The sequence below is a fragment of the Synchiropus splendidus genome, chromosome 10 (genome assembly GCF_027744825.2).
Source record: "Synchiropus splendidus isolate RoL2022-P1 chromosome 10, RoL_Sspl_1.0, whole genome shotgun sequence".
Classification (NCBI taxonomy): domain Eukaryota; kingdom Metazoa; phylum Chordata; class Actinopteri; order Syngnathiformes; family Callionymidae; genus Synchiropus; species Synchiropus splendidus.
This window is the reverse complement of record NC_071343.1, coordinates 23,165,685-23,183,104: the sequence shown is the minus strand read 5'-3', so window position 1 is coordinate 23,183,104 and position 17,420 is coordinate 23,165,685. Positions and strand designations below refer to the sequence as shown.

At 41.6% G+C, this 17,420-nt stretch overlaps 1 protein-coding gene across 6 annotated transcripts in view; it reads right to left on the bottom strand.

Annotated features, from left to right (window-relative positions):
• Positions 1-17,420, bottom strand: part of lrch1 (leucine-rich repeats and calponin homology (CH) domain containing 1) — a 70,032-nt gene that overhangs the window by 11,395 nt on the left and 41,217 nt on the right. For 4 of the 6 annotated variants that reach the window (XM_053878217.1, XM_053878215.1, XM_053878216.1 and 1 more), the window contains 6 exons: positions 16,602-16,677; positions 12,344-12,416; positions 8,988-9,104; positions 4,881-4,990; positions 2,708-2,845; positions 2,558-2,635 (listed from right to left, as the gene is read on the bottom strand). In XM_053878217.1, coding sequence (XP_053734192.1) covers positions 2,558-2,635; positions 2,708-2,845; positions 4,881-4,990; positions 8,988-9,104; positions 12,344-12,416; positions 16,602-16,677 — 592 coding nt within the window. Of the gene's footprint in view, positions 1-2,557; positions 2,636-2,702; positions 2,846-4,860; positions 4,991-8,987; positions 9,105-12,343; positions 12,417-16,601; positions 16,678-17,420 lie in introns of those variants that run through there. The other 2 variants (XM_053878220.1, XM_053878221.1) reach the window with 2 other exon arrangements.

Genomic DNA, 17,420 nt, shown 5'->3' with positions numbered 1-17,420 from the left:
TTCGCTGACATTCTCTCTATGCACTATACTGTAGTATAGAGCTACAGTATGTTGTTGCACTGTCTGTCAGTCAAAGCAGTGCTGCTGTGGTGCGCGGCGCTCCTCTTCCCACAGTCTCACAGCGAAGAAGCCGGTCAAATGCGCAACTTCCAGCTGTTTTTAAACCTGATGCGGCTCTAATTTCATTACACACACTTAGACGACAGAACGATGGAGGAAGTCTTGTCAGACCCATGACGCCAAAGACTGTCTGCACCTCAGAGCTAAAGGCGAACTTCAAAACTTTATTGATACTCATGGACTGTCGACATTTATTGGGCACAGAACAGGTTTTTGTTTGATCAAACAACTCTTTTGTTTGCTGGAATAAAATTTATGTTCAAACTAATGGTATATTGTACTGTATAAATAATATGGTACACTGACAGCAAATATTGGTATTTTATTGCAACACACATTACCCAGCACTTTGAATTGTTCATTAAAACTCTGTATTTTCTGTTCAAGAACATATCCTAGTTTGCCTGTTCGCTCTGAATCTTATGTTATGTATGTCACACTCCATCAATACATTGCCTGGTGAGGAATGAGAAACTGCTCCACCTCTCGCGTATTCTGCTGTCACTTTAAAATCACTGGCGCTGCTAATGGCTACCATCACTAGGAAACCTAAAGGATAATGAAAAGGGCTCAGACGGGGATTAAATACGGATTGATAGATAGAATTTGATGAGATCATACCTTGAACTCGAGATGTTAAAAAACAAAAAATAAACTCAGAATTAAGATGATCAACATCTGCCTGTTAGTTGCCTTGATATACACTATATTACCAAAAGCATTTGCTCAACTGCCTTGACTCACACATGAAGTAAAGCACCATCGCATTCCTAACCCACAAGAGCTTCAACACTTCTGTAAAGACTGTCCACAAGGTTGAGGAGTGTGTGTAGAGGAATTTTTCATCATTCTTCAAAAAGGGCATTGGTGAGGTCACGGGCCAATGTTGGTTGAGAAGGCCAGGCTCTCAGTCTCCACTCTAATTCATCTCAAAGCATTGAGTTCAGGTCAGGACTCGGTCAATTTCATCCACACCAGACTCTGTCATCCATGTCTTTATGGACCTTGCTTTGTGCACTGGTGCACAGTCATGTCCAGACTGTTCTCACAAGGTTGGGAGCATGGAAATGTCAAAAATGTTTTGGTATCCCAAGCCCAACTCCTGAAAAACAACCCCACACCATAATTCCTCCTCCACCAAATTTCACATTTGGCACAATGCAGTCCGAAATGTAACATTCTCCTGGCAACCTCCAAACCCTGACTCGTCAGAAGGAAAACCTTGATTCATCACTCGAGAGAAGGCATCTCCACTGCTCTATAGTCCAGTGGTGGTGCGCTTTACACCACTGCCTCCGGTGCTTTGCATTGCACTTGGTGATTTATGGCTTGGATACAGCTGCTCGGCCATGGAAACCTGTTCCATGAAGCTCTCTGTGTACTGGACTTGGGCTAATCTGAAGGCCACATGAAGTTTGGAGCTCTGTAGCAATTGACTCTGCAATCCATCAGTTTACATGGCACTTCCACTTCGTAGCTCAATTGCTGTTGTTGGCGTCCGATGATAGTTCCACGCAGGAATTCACTGAGCTTCTGAGAGCGGCCATTTCTTTCACAAATGTTTGTCAAAACAGCCTGCATGCCTAGGTGCTTGATTTTATACTCATGTAGCCAGGCCAAGTGATTAGGACACCTGATTCTGATCATTTGGATGGATGAGCAAATACAGTGTGTAATATAGTGTAAATAAGGTAGCCTGAGTGCTGTTACTACGTGACACTTGTGAAGCAGCGCACATATGATTTGATTCATTATTTGGTTAGGGCATGTTGTGAATGCGAAATGTCAAAAAAAACATCAACAAACTCAAAACCAACGCTTGATGAGTGAAGAGATATGGGCAACTATCACACTAGCACCATGATGTTAGCAAAAATGGACTCAACAGATGGGAGAACCATTGCTACTCACTTTTATCATGTTATTAATGTTCATGCACTTTAATTTGTCCAGCTGTACATTGCTTGTGCAAATGCAAATAATCTATGCTTTGAGTTCAGTTTTCTTTGTACATGGACAATGCATCATTACAGATGTCTTTAAGGGTATTTTTTCTGCTACAGTCACATACTTCATGACATATCGTTGATGAAATTTCTTGCAATACATCAGATATGGCCGATATCATGTATCGTGATATTATTGTGATCGTGAGCCATATATAATATAATATAGCCAGAGGCTTGAATCGCAAGTTACCCGTATCGCCTCACGCCTAGTTCAAATTATCACTCACATTTTAAGTAAAAATCAAATCTCAAACTGCTCGCTCAGTTTTGAATATAGACTCAAAAACAGAGGGATTGACCAATAAGATCTTACATAACAGATGTGAAACCTTCTGCTTTCCATTTCAATCAGGAGCATCAAATGGGTGGCAGTCAAGATGCCATAACAACACGAGATGTAAATAAGAGGAGCAATGTGCAGGTTTTACCTCCTCCACGCCAATCTTCCTGCAGGCATCCAAGAAGTTTTCCACGTTCCTCCGGCACTTGGCCATGCTGAGTTTGGGCTGCAAACAAAATGTTTAAAAGGTTGCCTCTTAATATTCCTTGCATTGTCTTAATGCCTCATGTATACCCACAACGGCAGGGGAGGGCACATGGATGCTAGCGATTGATCTAGGCTGGATATGGTTGGCCAGGTGGCAGAGGACAACTCCGTCCATGAGAGAGGAGCCCAGATCTTCAGGAAGCACCACCTTTAACCTGCTCTCTATTATCTGTGGACACACAAATGTGAAGATTATGCTGATGCGGTACTGACTGGTTTGTAATGAATCTTAGGACTGGATGACCATTGATGTGTTTCAAAACCTGCTCCATATTTCTATTATCGTTAATTAGTCATATATAAGTTGTGGCAATGGCTTATGTAAGGCCATACAATATCATTTGAATTGGGTCGACAGCATGTTGAGTTTCATAAAGATATACTTTTCTCGCTTGCCATCATAATTAAGAACAACCTTCTTCGACTGGCTTGAGGCTCACAGCCCTCCAGAATGTTTGTTCATGTCACTGCTGTAAACCACATCGACCATCTCAGGAAGAACATCATAGCAACAGTAAAATTTGGAGGTGGTAATATAATGGTCTTCGGCTGCTCAGGAGCTTAAATACCTTGCTGCAATAAATGGAAACATGAATTCTGATGTCTCCTACTGAATTCTGAAGGAAAATGCCTGGCCATCAGTTTGCTGCTCAAGTTGAAGCAAACTTGGGTCCTGCAGCAGGACTTAATTCTTCTTCTTGTTCTTTCAGCTTCTCCCTTCAGGGATCGCCACAGCGGATCATATTCCTCCATCTCACCATGTCCTCTGCTTCCTCTTCTCTCAAACCTATAAACTTCATGTCCTCCTTCACCATGTCCATAAATCTCCTCTTTGGCCTTCCTCTCGACTTTCTGCCAGTTCCAACTTCAACATCCGACTAATGAACCACCTGTATCTCTCCCCTGTACATGTCCAAACCATCTCAATCTAGCCTCTCTGACTTTGTCTCCTAAACACCATGTGCTGTTCCTCTGATATACTGGATCCTGCTCCTTTCCAACCTGCTCACTCCCAGAGAGAACCTCAGCATCTTCATCTCTGCTACCTCCAGCTCTGACTCCTGTCTTTTCCTCAGTGCCACTGTTTCCAAACCACAAAACATTGCTAACCTTCATTCCTCTCCTTTCTCAGGCAAACCTCCACCTCTCTAGCTTATCTTCCACTTGCTCCCTGCTATCACCACAGATCACAATGTCATCTGCAAACAGATGGTACAGTCCCACCTCCACCTTGAACACCTCTGCTACACCTGTAGCACGCCTCACCACTGTCTTACACCTGGCATACATGTCCTGCACCACTCGAACATACGTCTCTGCCACTCCAGACTTCCTCATACAATACCACAACTCTTCTCTTGGCACTCTGTCGTACGCTTTCTCCAGGTCCACAAAGACACAATGGAGCTCCTTCTGACCTTCCATGTACTTCTCCATGAACATCCTAAAAAGCAAACACTGCATCTGTGGTGCTCTTTTTTTGGCATGAAGCCTAACTGTTTCTCACATATGCTATCTTCTGCCCTCAGTCTACTTTCCACTACTCTTTCCCACAACTTCATCGTGTGGCTCATCAATGGCTCACTTTATCCCTCGATAGTTGCCACAACACTCTTGAAGATGGGCACCAGCACACTTTCCCTCCATTCCTTCCTCCAATCTACTCACTCTCAAAGACCTTGTTAAATGTTCTAGCCAAAAAGTCTACTGCCACCTCCTAAACACTTCCACACCTCCACAGGTATATCATCAGGACCCACTGCTTTTCCACCCTTCATCCTCTTCAATGCCCTTCTCACTTCAGCCTTACTAATCCCTGCTATGTCTTGATCTACAATGGCCACTCCTTCTACTCTTTGTTGTTCTTTGTTCTTCTGAAGCAGGACAACAATCCAAATCATTACGGCCAGTACATCTCCTGGCCTATTGAGATTCTATGACATGAAAAAACCCTCCAATATGGCTAAACCACAAAGGAGGACCAAAGTTCCTCCACAGAGCCACTAAAGCCATCTGGGGCACATCAGTTTCATTTTTTTCCCTAATGAAGTTTCAGTCAACTGCATTTTACTTGTGATACTGTATGTTCGACTAACTTAACTGTTTGATAATCAAAAACATTTAAGTACGATAAACAAGGAAAAAAAAAAAGAAAGTAGAAAGAGGGTAAGCACTTTTTCGCACCATTTATGATGTTGACTCACATTGCGGAGCTGGTCCATAAGAGCCACCTCTTCCCTCAGCTGCTCCATCTTCCTCCTAATGGTGAATTGAGGATCCACTGACTCCAGACTCACGTGGCTCTTCAGGAACACTGCAGACAAATACATCACAGATGCAACGATTCTGAACATAACATTGATTACACTTGATATAACCTGTACAAGAATGGGGTGGTAAGTAATTATGGCAACAATATGAGCAACACAGCAAACTTAAAACACAAGGAAGAGAAAGATTAGAATTCATGACACAATATTGAATGGTTGATGAGGTTTCATGAAACAGTGTCCTGATTTTCAGAGGCCACCAGATGGCACTGTCTGCTGTGTTTGGACAACTAATTCACTGAAACCTCATCTTATTTCTTGCTTCTGCGTCTCGCATGTCCTGCCCTCTCAAGAGTTTATCTCAAAGGCACTGCCTTCATGCATTAGCCGCCCAGTATGGAATAGTATGATATGTTGAGTAGGCAAATGCATGAGACTAATGATTCAGTTCTCCTCATTGTCAGGGTCAAGATGTGTGTTATGTTGTTACATCTCACTGAATTGTGCTGTCTGTGGCATGGGGAATGGATAAGGTGTTTCATTTGTAAGAGAGTAATTTGCTGCTCACATAGTCTTATTGAAACTATAATCGAAATTAAGTTATATCAACAGAAACACACGTTTAATTTTGATCATGGAATGGAACGCTGAACTCACAATGTTTAAATCATTTTATTGCTTGCTCACGTGAACCAAATTATTTCTTTTTTCAGTCTCAGTGAAAGTATTGTAGTGATCATTAAAAAAAAAAAAAAAACTTTCATGTACATGCAAAAGAAAGAAATACATATATAAAAAAATTTGAAATTCCACAGATTATGTTTGGGTGATTGCACACTGCACATTTGTTCCTTAGTTCCATCTACTATGCTGTACATATTAAGTCTTGGAATTTGGACATTTAAGAATCGCTGATGTCTGAATCGTGAACCTTCATGGTAATATTTGTAGTCAAATGTGAGGATTTTGACATATGACTCCATCTCAACAATGAAGTAGTGAATGTGATGACGTGTAGAGGGGTGGGTGAAAGGAGACCAAAGTGATTGGAGGAATTTATGAAAAAGTTCCGCGGATTGAACCGTGCCTCGTGGGGATTGGTTGAAATTCCATTAGTAGTTGCATCAGGGAATTATTTGGAGGAACTGACAGTTGCGCACCACAAAAGATGCATATATTCATTTATAGTGAAACAAGTCAACATCAATGAAAAAGCTTTTCACTATCATCCCTGTCCTAGCAAGTTCCTAGTCTGACAACGATGAGGTACATGTCAGCTAATCACAATGTGTTTGTCGTTGTCATAAAAATGTTTTGAAAAATCTGCCAGATCTTTACCAGCTACGGTGTAGGTTCAAAATGATTTTGCAATAGGTCTCTCAGAAAAAATGCATGAGGCGCCAAGTTGGTGGTGATGGGGCACAAAAGAGGCGCCCACTGGCCATCAGTACTTGGGCCTTCTCCCTTGTCATTCCTTCCTCTTGAAGGATCTTGATTACAAGTAGCAAAATGGAAACATCAATCAAATTTTAGGACTTTTCAAAGTGCAGTTTGTTTTATGCTAACAGAAGAATATAGACACACTTATTTCTTTCCTATTCCAAAGTAATTTTAGACTGACATTCCAACTTCTGAAAGACATCAAACACATATTCTAAATGGTTAATCTCCCCTCTCTTTATTCTATCATTTATTCTTCTCTCTCATAGCTGGTTGGAGCCGACTGATTTGGTTTCAATATACTTTATTTTGTTGACTGATTTTTGTGAAATAAAAACCTTTTGCTTGCGACACTTTCACAAATTTCACATTCTTGTTGCTGCCTTATTCTGAATTACTTGCGCAGTCTGTTATTTGTGTGAGAGATGTCTGACGAGTGGCGGGCCAAGACAATGTGGTGTTTGTTCTGTGGGTTATGTCATCAGGTTGTGTCATGTTAGTGCAGCGGCTTGTGAGTTTTGTTGCACTTAATTTTGCGTGTTCACAGCAATAAGTTGTGGTTGTTCTATATTGGACAGTAGGTATGGAGCAGGTTCCCAGTTTGACAGTTTAAGCCTTCTGGGGTTAACAGGGTTATTTTTTCCATTTTTATATTCAACATCAAAAATGGGAAAAAAAAAACATTCAGTATGACATTCAGTATAAAGTTTGGGATCTAATACATAACCTCGCAAAAATACCAACCCCACATTTGATAACACAACAAAGACCAGCAGCGTAGACTATGAATGACAAACAATCTCTTTTGTTGTTCTCGGTTCTTTTCTAGTTTTATAAGTTTCTTGAGTTGTCCACCCAGGCTCTTTGAGCATACATGATCGGCTATGATGAAAACCAATTAGACCACAATCTCTGCTCCACTCCTATAAAACGGTTCACTGGTCACTTGTATAGCAACGAGGACACTACCAGGTCAAGGTAACAAGGGAGGCTGCAGTTGCGTAGAGTAGGTCTTGACTGAGGACACCACGATGTCAATAGAGATTGAGCACCCAACTATTGGATGGCCAGTCCAATGACTAGACACGTAAAAAGGTTTTAGAGAGAAAATCTAATTTTGTAAAGTCAGACAACTTCCCTGTAACCTGGAAACAACTTGTTTCAAGACTGAGTATTCTAATATCAACTGTTCCACAAGCCCCCCCAAAATATTGAGAGCTTGGTGGACTCATTCATCTGGTCAAATCGCCCATTATTTTTGCAAAATTACTCCAACACCGTCAGGTCCTGCAAAAGGACATCACATCATCAACTAGGGGACTCAAGCAAGATCTGTGACAACTATGATTAAAGAACTAAACACATCATCAGGATAACATAAAAGACACTAGAATACTAATAGCCCATGTCAAGCAGGAAAAGCCATGCGTAATCAGGCCGATATATGTATTCAATTCCGGCCAGTGTGCACTGATGAACACACATAGTGATGATTGGGTCAAAACGAGGTCAGGGAAGAATTCAGTCTCCCCAGCGTGAGATGTCACTCGCCCTGAGGAATGAGCGCACACGCTTCAACAGAGAGTCAACATACCAGAATATACTTATAGCAGATTGAGGTCATTGTCAATTCTGAATTTGGGTTAGTTTTCCATCGCAGTCACTGCTTGGAATAATGTAGGCCAAGTGTTATAAGGGAGAGGGGGGGCAGGACTGCAGTGGCATCAGGAAATGCATGCTGAGAACCATATCACACCCCATAAGAATTTTTTAAATATAATATAAAAAAAAAAAAAAAAAAAAAAAAAAAAAATATATATATATATATATATATATATATATATAAACGCAACCCAGATAATTCTTTTAGGTACATCTCACTTGGGTTGCAGAAAAGGTTGCCCAAACCTGTGACACAACCATGTAGTCTGTTCTTTGAATGGGAGTGATTTTAACGATTTTCCAAATTCCAAATCTGAATTGGCTTGCAACAGCAGCCATTATCGTAAGTGAGTGTTGTTACCAAAAACGACAAATCACCCACGGCCAAAATGAAAACCTGGGCAAAATCCATGGGAACGCAGAGCTGAACCAGGATGAAAGCAATCCATTCCCACCCAATCCATACCGACCCAAACCACAATGCGGCATAACCATAGAAAAAGTGCACAATCAATAACTAGGGAACAAGCAGCCAGTTAAGTAGTCTCAACATCTCACTGTTCAGTGCTATGTTGAAGAATTTGTTCTTCAATTCTGAGTGTCCATCGATAGTTATCTTTGCTTCAAGTAAGTACCTTCTTCATAGACTAACACAGTTCTGAGTTCAACAGTCCCTGTAATAATCACAAAACTTCACATTAGCCGTGAAATTCAAGCGGCAAATGATGCTAGCGTCAGAGTCACAGATACGAGCAGCATATTTACTCAAGTTTGCTGTCGATGTTGGTAGAACCCGCTCATGTCTTATTAGCTACCAGCTGCTGCAGTAGATGGGAATCATTTGTGGATGACTGATCCTGTTCAAGGTGAACTGTCCTCAGACTCGCGGGGAATCATGCTGCAAACATTGTCAAGAAAAAAAAAAAAAACAGTACTTACTGTGACTGCCTCCATCTCGATGACTACAATGTTTACCTCTATGTGAGGGTGAGGCCTGTAGAAGAAGGGAGTGGTCTACACGGCCAGTAGGGGGGGAGCATGGTAGTGAGGGTGGGGCTGCAATCATGATGTGAGGGCGAACGGCAGAGAGCGGCATGTGTAGTACAGGACAGCATAAGAACCACAGAGTCCAGGTACAGTAAAATGACAGAGGAGGGAAGATTCATAACCAATAGAGGCACAGTGAGGGATTGACAACAGATCAACAGGGACGGAAATAAGCAGGGAGGGAGGCAGACAGTGGAGAATAACAGGGGAAAATAACAGTAGCATGCAAAAACATGCATTAGATCAGCGTAGGAGTTTTGTGAGGCAAGACAAGAAAGCAAAACAACAGAAATAAAAGTTAGTGGCATATGACATCAGCAGCAGTCAATATCAGGACAAACACACATCACATTGGCAGCAGCAGAAGATGGCAGCTCGATAATGAGATTGCAGATTACCCATCTGTCTCTGATTTAAAGAACTACACAAATAAAGTTTGGTTCAGGGACATATATTTGCACAACACAAACCATACAGACAGCTTTTGAACCTTTCTTTCTGGTTTTAAAATGAAAATGCTGCTGCCGCAACATCTTTGGACGTGGCTCATAACCAGCAAAGTAAATAAATATTTGCTGTCAACCAGCAGAGCATTTTGGTTCAAGTGGCCATGTCATATGAAGCTCTGTCCCACCACCCTGGAATTCAAGCAATGAAGGACCTACATTCTCGTTGTTGTAGTCACCTGCAGGAAGCTAAGGGGCTTTTCGGAGTGCATTTGGCTCAAAAGTCCGACATAGAAACACGAGCGAACTGGGGTTTTAAGCGCAGTCTTGATCCTGCCTGGAGAGCTGCACCTTGTCCCGGGAAGTTCTCTGCGGGGGGTGAGCTTCTCTCCAAAGGTGACTCAGTGCTCGATGCCGGAAATTACGTATACAGCGTGACTCAACACAAACATGATAAATGCAGGGCAGTAAAGGGTCTGATCGTGGTCTGGGCGGACAATGTTGTGTAGAAACACCACATTCTGTAACAGCCGTTGTGGAGGTCCTTGATCAGTTAATAACTGAGGTGACAATGACTCGTAGTGTACACCACATTCTGTAACAGCTGTGGCAGAGGTCCTTCATCAGTTAATAACTGAGGTGATGATGAAATAAGGTGGTCAAGCTGATAGACGTAAATAGGTTCAGGTTCCTTGTGGATCACAAACCAGCTATTTTGCTCCAAGCGCCGCCAGCTTAGAAGAAAAAAAGGACATCGTCTGAGCCACAGAGGTGTGAGGATGCACAGGAGGGGGTGAATCGGACTCAGGCCACCAGGGACAAAATTTGCAGTGTGAAAAGCCCATTAATCCCCCCTTTCAGCCATGACTTTTCAATACAGCAGAAACATGTAACACTGTAGGGGTGGAATTTTTATGTAGAGCCAATATTGCTGTCACCCAGTGTTACCTGGGTATGGGCCCTTCACGTGCAAAACAACCCAGTTGTAGCAATCCTGGTGCATTATAATCATCTAAGCGGAAAATATATTTTACTGTGTAAAAACATAAAATTAATGAAACTTGTTGATGGGCGGCTGAACAGAGCGTGGCCTGCATAAGAATATGTCCTTCGTCTTTGTGCAGATCAGCAGTATGTGTTTAAGTAAACAAGTGAGTGGGTCTGGATGTGAGAGTAGTTGCCGGTGTAACTCTGCATGAATGTGCGTGTGTTTTACGAGCAGTTCGAGGTAGCGGTTGGTGGCTAAGCTAACTTTCGAACAATTTGTACACGTGACGTGGGCCCTGATAGGTGTGTGCGTATTGCATATTTGTTTGAATGATCATAATACCCTGCGAGACTGTCAATGAAACAGGAGTACAGTATTTGTCATGTTATTGAATGTTTCTGTGATTAAACTTGGTGATGAGTGGCTGAACAGAGCGTGGCCCGCATAAGAATTTGTCCTTCGTCTGTGTGCTGTATTCACAAATAACGCCTCAGTGAACCCCTGAGTGCGTAACAGACACACAGGCTGCCATAGTCTCTATAGCAGCCATGTCAGAGGGGTAGCGGATTCTTGGAAGGGAGGCATGTATTAGTCAGCAAACGAACAACTACAACAGAAAAAATGATTTTCATGTTCATTAGACTTTATTTCGTGATGGAAATAGCACCAGAGCTGGGTAAATTAGCTATTTTTACATACAGCAAGTCTTGGAAAAGCATATGTGTTCAGAAATGAACATTCTAAAGTCAGCACTCACCATCGACTCTCTCTTAAATCTGGAAGAGAGATCTGCCAGTACGGCAACAATAATGCATAGAAAATAGACCAGTGAGTTGTTTACGTGCTGTTTACGAGCTGTGAGAGTCACCTTTACTTTCAGGACGGCACACCAATGATCTTACATTGACACTGACGTTACTGTGAAGTGGAAAAGCGCCATAACAAAAATTACCTTTTTTCGTCTCATTTTCAGAGCGCTGTGTTTTCATTAATTCCTATGAAACCATCCTCACACCTCCGCCATGTGTAGGCAAGTTTTATACCCACTTAATTCTACTACACACATGAGACTCTCATTAATGACCTTAGTAGTGTCCGAGACTGAATAATGAAGGATTTATTCGATGCTGATGAGAGTTTAGTGGCCCACAGACACATTATCAGACCATGATCACCATGATTTAAAGTGAGTTAGATCAGCATTTCACCCTGTTTTGACCCACACTCAGCACGTGTCATTTATTTCGTGTGTTATTTGCCATTGATCACTGTGAAGTCATTTTAACTATGCACAGTGGCGAGTCAACATGAGACTCTCAACAAACATACAGACCGCTGCAGAGACTCTCTCAGCTGACGAGCCCACAGTCTGTGAATGGAAATGTAAATAAATATATTGTGGGTCTGTGGTACTAACGTAAAGTATTGGTTTTAATTGGGGGTAAAACAAACAACAACAAAAACAAGCTGATTGGCTTGGCCAGCGTCCTCTTTTGCATGACCACATCTATTGAGTTTAATTACACTGAGCTGAATTACTCTGAATTTGCGGTTTGAGTGTAAATTGTACAATATAATAATTCCACATGTATTCTCCTTATATCGGATCTGATATGTTGCATTAAGATGCACATTGTATAAGCATCGTGTGAGTGGTCTGTTTAATATGTAATCTGTTCACACACTTTCTCACAGCCTTTAAGAAAAAATAAAGTTTTGAGGTCTTAAGCGACTTGCTGAAATGTGACAGTAAAATGTGAGCTGTGCTCTGTTGCTCACATTTTTGGGAGACAGCAGATGGTCAGCTAACTCACCTGATCGAGGTTTCAGGTTAAATGGAGGCGTGGAGAAGGCTGAATATCCACTCGTGGATGGCCTGTGGAGCTGCTGTTAAACAGAAAGAAGGAAGCTAAGTGACTCAAGCTGTGTTACAGACACCAATGTAAACAAAACAGAAAGGAAAAAAAAGTTGTATGTGTACAAACAGTAACTTAGTACAACTGCTGGGGAACATGAAGCAGTGTAGCCTGTTAGTCTGCATTGAGCCAAAAAACGCAGCCCGAATATGAAGTGTGATACTCTTAGTGATATTAATAAGATCTTACTTGTTATAAACACAACCACTGAAACTTAAAACAACATGGTTAAAAGCAGTCCATAGCTGACATTACAGTATGCACCAGGTGAAACAAGAGCAACTTCTTCTTTCAAACAATAAATGTCAGAATGTCCACAAAGAGATGAGGGTTAGTTTCGGCTTGCATAGTTGGGAATCAAGTTTAGATGGCAACCATTTGTTGTTAGTGAAAACAACAAAATGAGCTAAATGAGACCATGGACCATAAAGATGGTGTATAAGCATTTCTTGCATTCATTAAGGTGGGGAATAAAGAGTTTGTATTATTGATATTAATGTGCATCTCTCCGGCTTCATGAAAAAAAATAAATAAACAACAACCACAACAATACTACTTACTACTACTAATAATAATAACAATATAATATAATAATGCTTTGCATGCTTTGGTTTTGTTGTCATACAGCGCAGAGCGACAGCTCATACAGTGGTTTCCCTTTTGCCCTCACGGTAAAATACAAAAAATGTCAACACATTATGTGTATTACGAAAATTTCTCGGATCCACGTCATTGCCCAGGTAAGCACTTCCCACTGCCTATAAACCCCCTGTTTTCTGCTGCTCAACCTTGACTTGTGATCATCATCAGATGCTAGGTACGTAGTAATGTAGTTCGTACAAGTCATGTGAGCTCGTTCTTGATGACAGGTAGACAGATGAGGTTAGAGAAGAAGCCCCTTGGACGATGATGTTTGCTGATGACATTGTGATCTGTGGTGATAGTTTTGTCTTCAACCCCCCATGTTTGACGGAGCACAGCGGCCTGCTCTCATCAGGACAGGCTGTGGTTAGAACAAGAGATTAACTCTCTTCTCCTAAGTGGGCAGTTTCAAGAGTCCATCCGCAGGAGTGCAGGGCAGGGTTTTACCCTGTGTATTTCCTCGTCCCGAAGAGATCAGGGGAGTTGAGACCCATCCTGGATCTTCAAAGGTCTACACTGACATTGCACCACGATCCTTCAGAATGCTGAATGTCAGGCAGCTTCTAAAGTGTGTCAGACCAGGGGACTGGGTGATGTCAGTGGACCTGACAGATATATTCACGTGCTCATCTTCCTGCGTCACAGGTCTTATTTGTGGTTCGCGGTAGGCGGCGATCGCTTTCAAAACCGCACTGTTAAACCGACTCCCCGTTCTTGCTGAAGACCTTGTCCAAGGTGGTGAAGGAAAAATCTTAGAAATCTGGGTTAACTAATGCAACAACAGTTCTATGAATATGTGCGTAGCCCTCTAACTTGCTGCCCAGTAGGACTGTCTGTTCTGCGGCTGAGCTCTAAAAGGGGCTGAGTATCGGAAGGCAAGGGGGTTATAGGTATAGGTAGTTTTTAGTCTCATCAGCTGGCGGCGCTCTGCGCAAAATAGCAGGTTTGTGACCCACGATGAAGCAAGTCTAAGCAAGTCGTCATCAGCCGCGCGTCAACCTATGTACCACCGTCGTCTTGACCTCCTTATTTCTTTGTCACTTCTTAACATTACAAGTCGTCCTCACCTCAGATATGAACTGATGACAGAGCTCCGCCACGGATGTAACAGAATGCACAGCCAAAACTAAACATGAGTCTTGTCATATTTATTTCCTACGGAGTGTCTTGATTGATCCACGCTGCTCTCACAACACGTTGAACACAATGAGAGAGGTTCCTGAGGATCGAGAAGATTTTAATCATTTAAGCACAGATCCAGACGTCAGAAATTATCAATGAATAGTCTGGTGATCTTCAGTAATTTGGGGAAAATCAGCGTCTTTCCACCACGCTGCTCATGCAGACGGCTCCGCTGCAGCCACATCACGGCACTTACTGTAGAGCGCAGCATAATTCATTCAAATATGTCCGTCAGTAAAATCAGATGTTTATCAGCCTAATAAAGGCGAAAACATGTGAGTTATCAAACACCTGCACACATCACGAGAACTCAGTGTTCTGGAAGTTTGAGAAGTTGTCCGCCCAGACAGTGATCAGACCCTTTACTGCGCGGTATTTATCATGTTTGTGTGGAGTTGCACTTTCCAGTTTTCGGCATCTAGCGCCGAGTCGCCTGAGGCGAGAAGCTCACCACCCACCGAGAGTTTCCCAAGACGAGGTGCAGCTCTTCAGCTGGATCAGGTCCGCGTAGAAAACCTGAATATTTTGTGTTCAAATCTCGGACTTGTGAGCTGAAAGGAGTTTGTCTCGAGACAGAATCCCGAGTGTGAAAGCGCCCTTAAATGCCCAGGCCTGTTTTTGTCCTAGTCCAGCCCTAACAGCAACTAGCTAACTTGTTCAATTGCTGAGATGACAGTGTTTGTACTGGACTTTTTAGTCATTCTTTGGTTGGGTCTTTGGTGTGTTACCAATGTGGGGAACATGAGATCTTGAGATGCTAGCAAACGTCTCAGTGTCTGCTAGTCATTTTATTGTGTTAAATAAAGTATATTGTAGGTATAGCCAGTTAAATTAGCCACAACATTAGCTGCAATTTGCGGCTAATATCAATGGCTAATGTTCACTAGCATTTATTAAAAAGAAAAAAGAGTTTTGCTGATTCAGTGTCACGAGAAGTGTTGATGGACTACCTGGTTTGGACAAGTGTAACATGTCCAATCACTACTGTGTCTCTGCAGCTGCCGCAGACTCCAGTGTTCTGCCTCAACATTTCTACATCCCTGGTGATCTTTCTGGAACTTACTGAAGAAGATTACTTTCTTGCTCTGACACCTATCTTAAAGGTCAACATGTTTTGGTGCTCACGCTTTGATCGCTGTTAGTATGTTCCTTTTTGAAAGTGATGAAGTCATAAACTGTGATAAAGTTTCATAGGCAAAAAAAGTGTCTACATTGACTTCAATTTACTATGTTCACTGTGTTTTGTTTGTGAAACGGATTTGCTTACACTACAAAATCTAACTCTAAAAAGAGCTCTGTGATGCAGATGCTGAAAAACAAACGGCCACGTTTTGACGTCAGTGACAGAATGCTCTGACTTGGCACACCATGAAAAACATTTGTCGGAAGGGCTTGAAATCATCAAGAAAAACAAAAACAAAGGAGTCTCATTTGAACACTGAAATCACATTGTGAATGTCTGCTCTAATAGGCAGCTGCTTTTTATGTTTCCTCAACAGTAACAGCCTGCCTGCATCTACAATAACCACACACAGCAGCAGACCCCCTCCCACCAGCTTGAGAACTGCTAATGCCAGCTCTGCTGCTGTTATTACGACAATTGTAGCTAGAAAAGCACTCTACAGTACAAGCTTATAATATAATGTGAGATCCATAGGAACATTAATTAAAGTAACAACTATGTACAACAAATTGGAACAAATATGTACAACACAAGGTGAAGAAAAAAACACGACATCAAAAGAAGAAACATGAAAACAATCGCTACAAAGCTGGTGTATTCTTGTAGACAAAACTGGCAGCAGAGCTGGCATTTACGTCACTTCTGTCTCCAGCAACTTTCAGTGGGCGGCACACAGACTCTGCTATTAATACCAATAACTGCAGTATGTAATAAGGCATGTTCAAAAATATGACACATATTGTTGAAAGTTATTTTTTAGTGGTAATTGTAAAAAATGCTATAATCGTATCTCTTTACATCAGCTCTTTAAATAAATTTTGTGTTTTTATGAGAGAAGGCCTTTAATGTTACAATCTCAGTAAGAGTGTTTAAAGATTGTCGACAGCACGTTTTGTTTTGGATTTCAATTAATATTTTATATTGCGCATGGTTAAAATCAGTCAGTCACTGTTATATGAATAACCACACAGTCAAGGTCATAATTGCAGTAGTGCAAATAATTGGCACAATTGTGCTTTCAGTGTACACATTTTTGGCCAAGAATTCACATTTCGGTGCATCATAAAAGTGGTGTCGAACAGTTGCTGCTGTTCCATACAAGTCAACAGAATAAAATTTATCATGAATAAAGTTGCACTTGTTACTGACCTGCTTTCTGGGGCCAGAAAAGCGGAGATGTTCATTCTGTGATTGAGATCCGGACCTGACTTCATTTTCTTGTCCTCTGTCAAGGCAAAAAAAAAAAAAAATCATACACAAAAGTTGTTTTTTTTTCACATTACATGTACCTACTGTATAACGATATTACTGAACAACACAGAACAGAAAACATTTAAAACTTTGAAAGCGTGTGAGTCGGTTGCAAACTGTAATTCGGTTGTCACTTTCCTTGACGGCAAAGTACTGGCTGTAATGTCTGCAACTGCAGGTTTGTGATTTTCCGGAGAGAAACGCCTCAAATTTTAAAGATTAAAAACATTTCTTTTTATGTATAAATATAAACAGTATCTTATAAAATAAATACATGCGTAAGAAAGAAATGTGTAACAAAATTGTGTAACAAAATCCTTACAAAACACAAATCGTGGGGGAGGTTTGAAGTTTTGTATTTACTTCAAAACTTCAACAGAAAATTACCGAGAAATGTTGCTGACCCTGACCACAAAGTTGCATATGATATCATGTGATAGAGTGTGATGACAGGTTGGATGCAGAACTTTATGCAAAGTTGAAAACATTACTGAAAGGGAGTAATGGTAATCAATGTGTAAGGCTGAACTGCTCAAAACTCTGTCTTCAGCTGAGCTAATCATCACACGCTCATCATCATCGTCCAGATTAGGGGTGTCCACACTGTTCAAGAAAGGGCTGCAGAAGGTGCTGGTTTTTGTTCCCAGCAGAATGACAATCAACTGGTTACTGTCTCAGAGACGTGGTATTAGTGAAGCTTTGTGTGCTAGTTGGGTA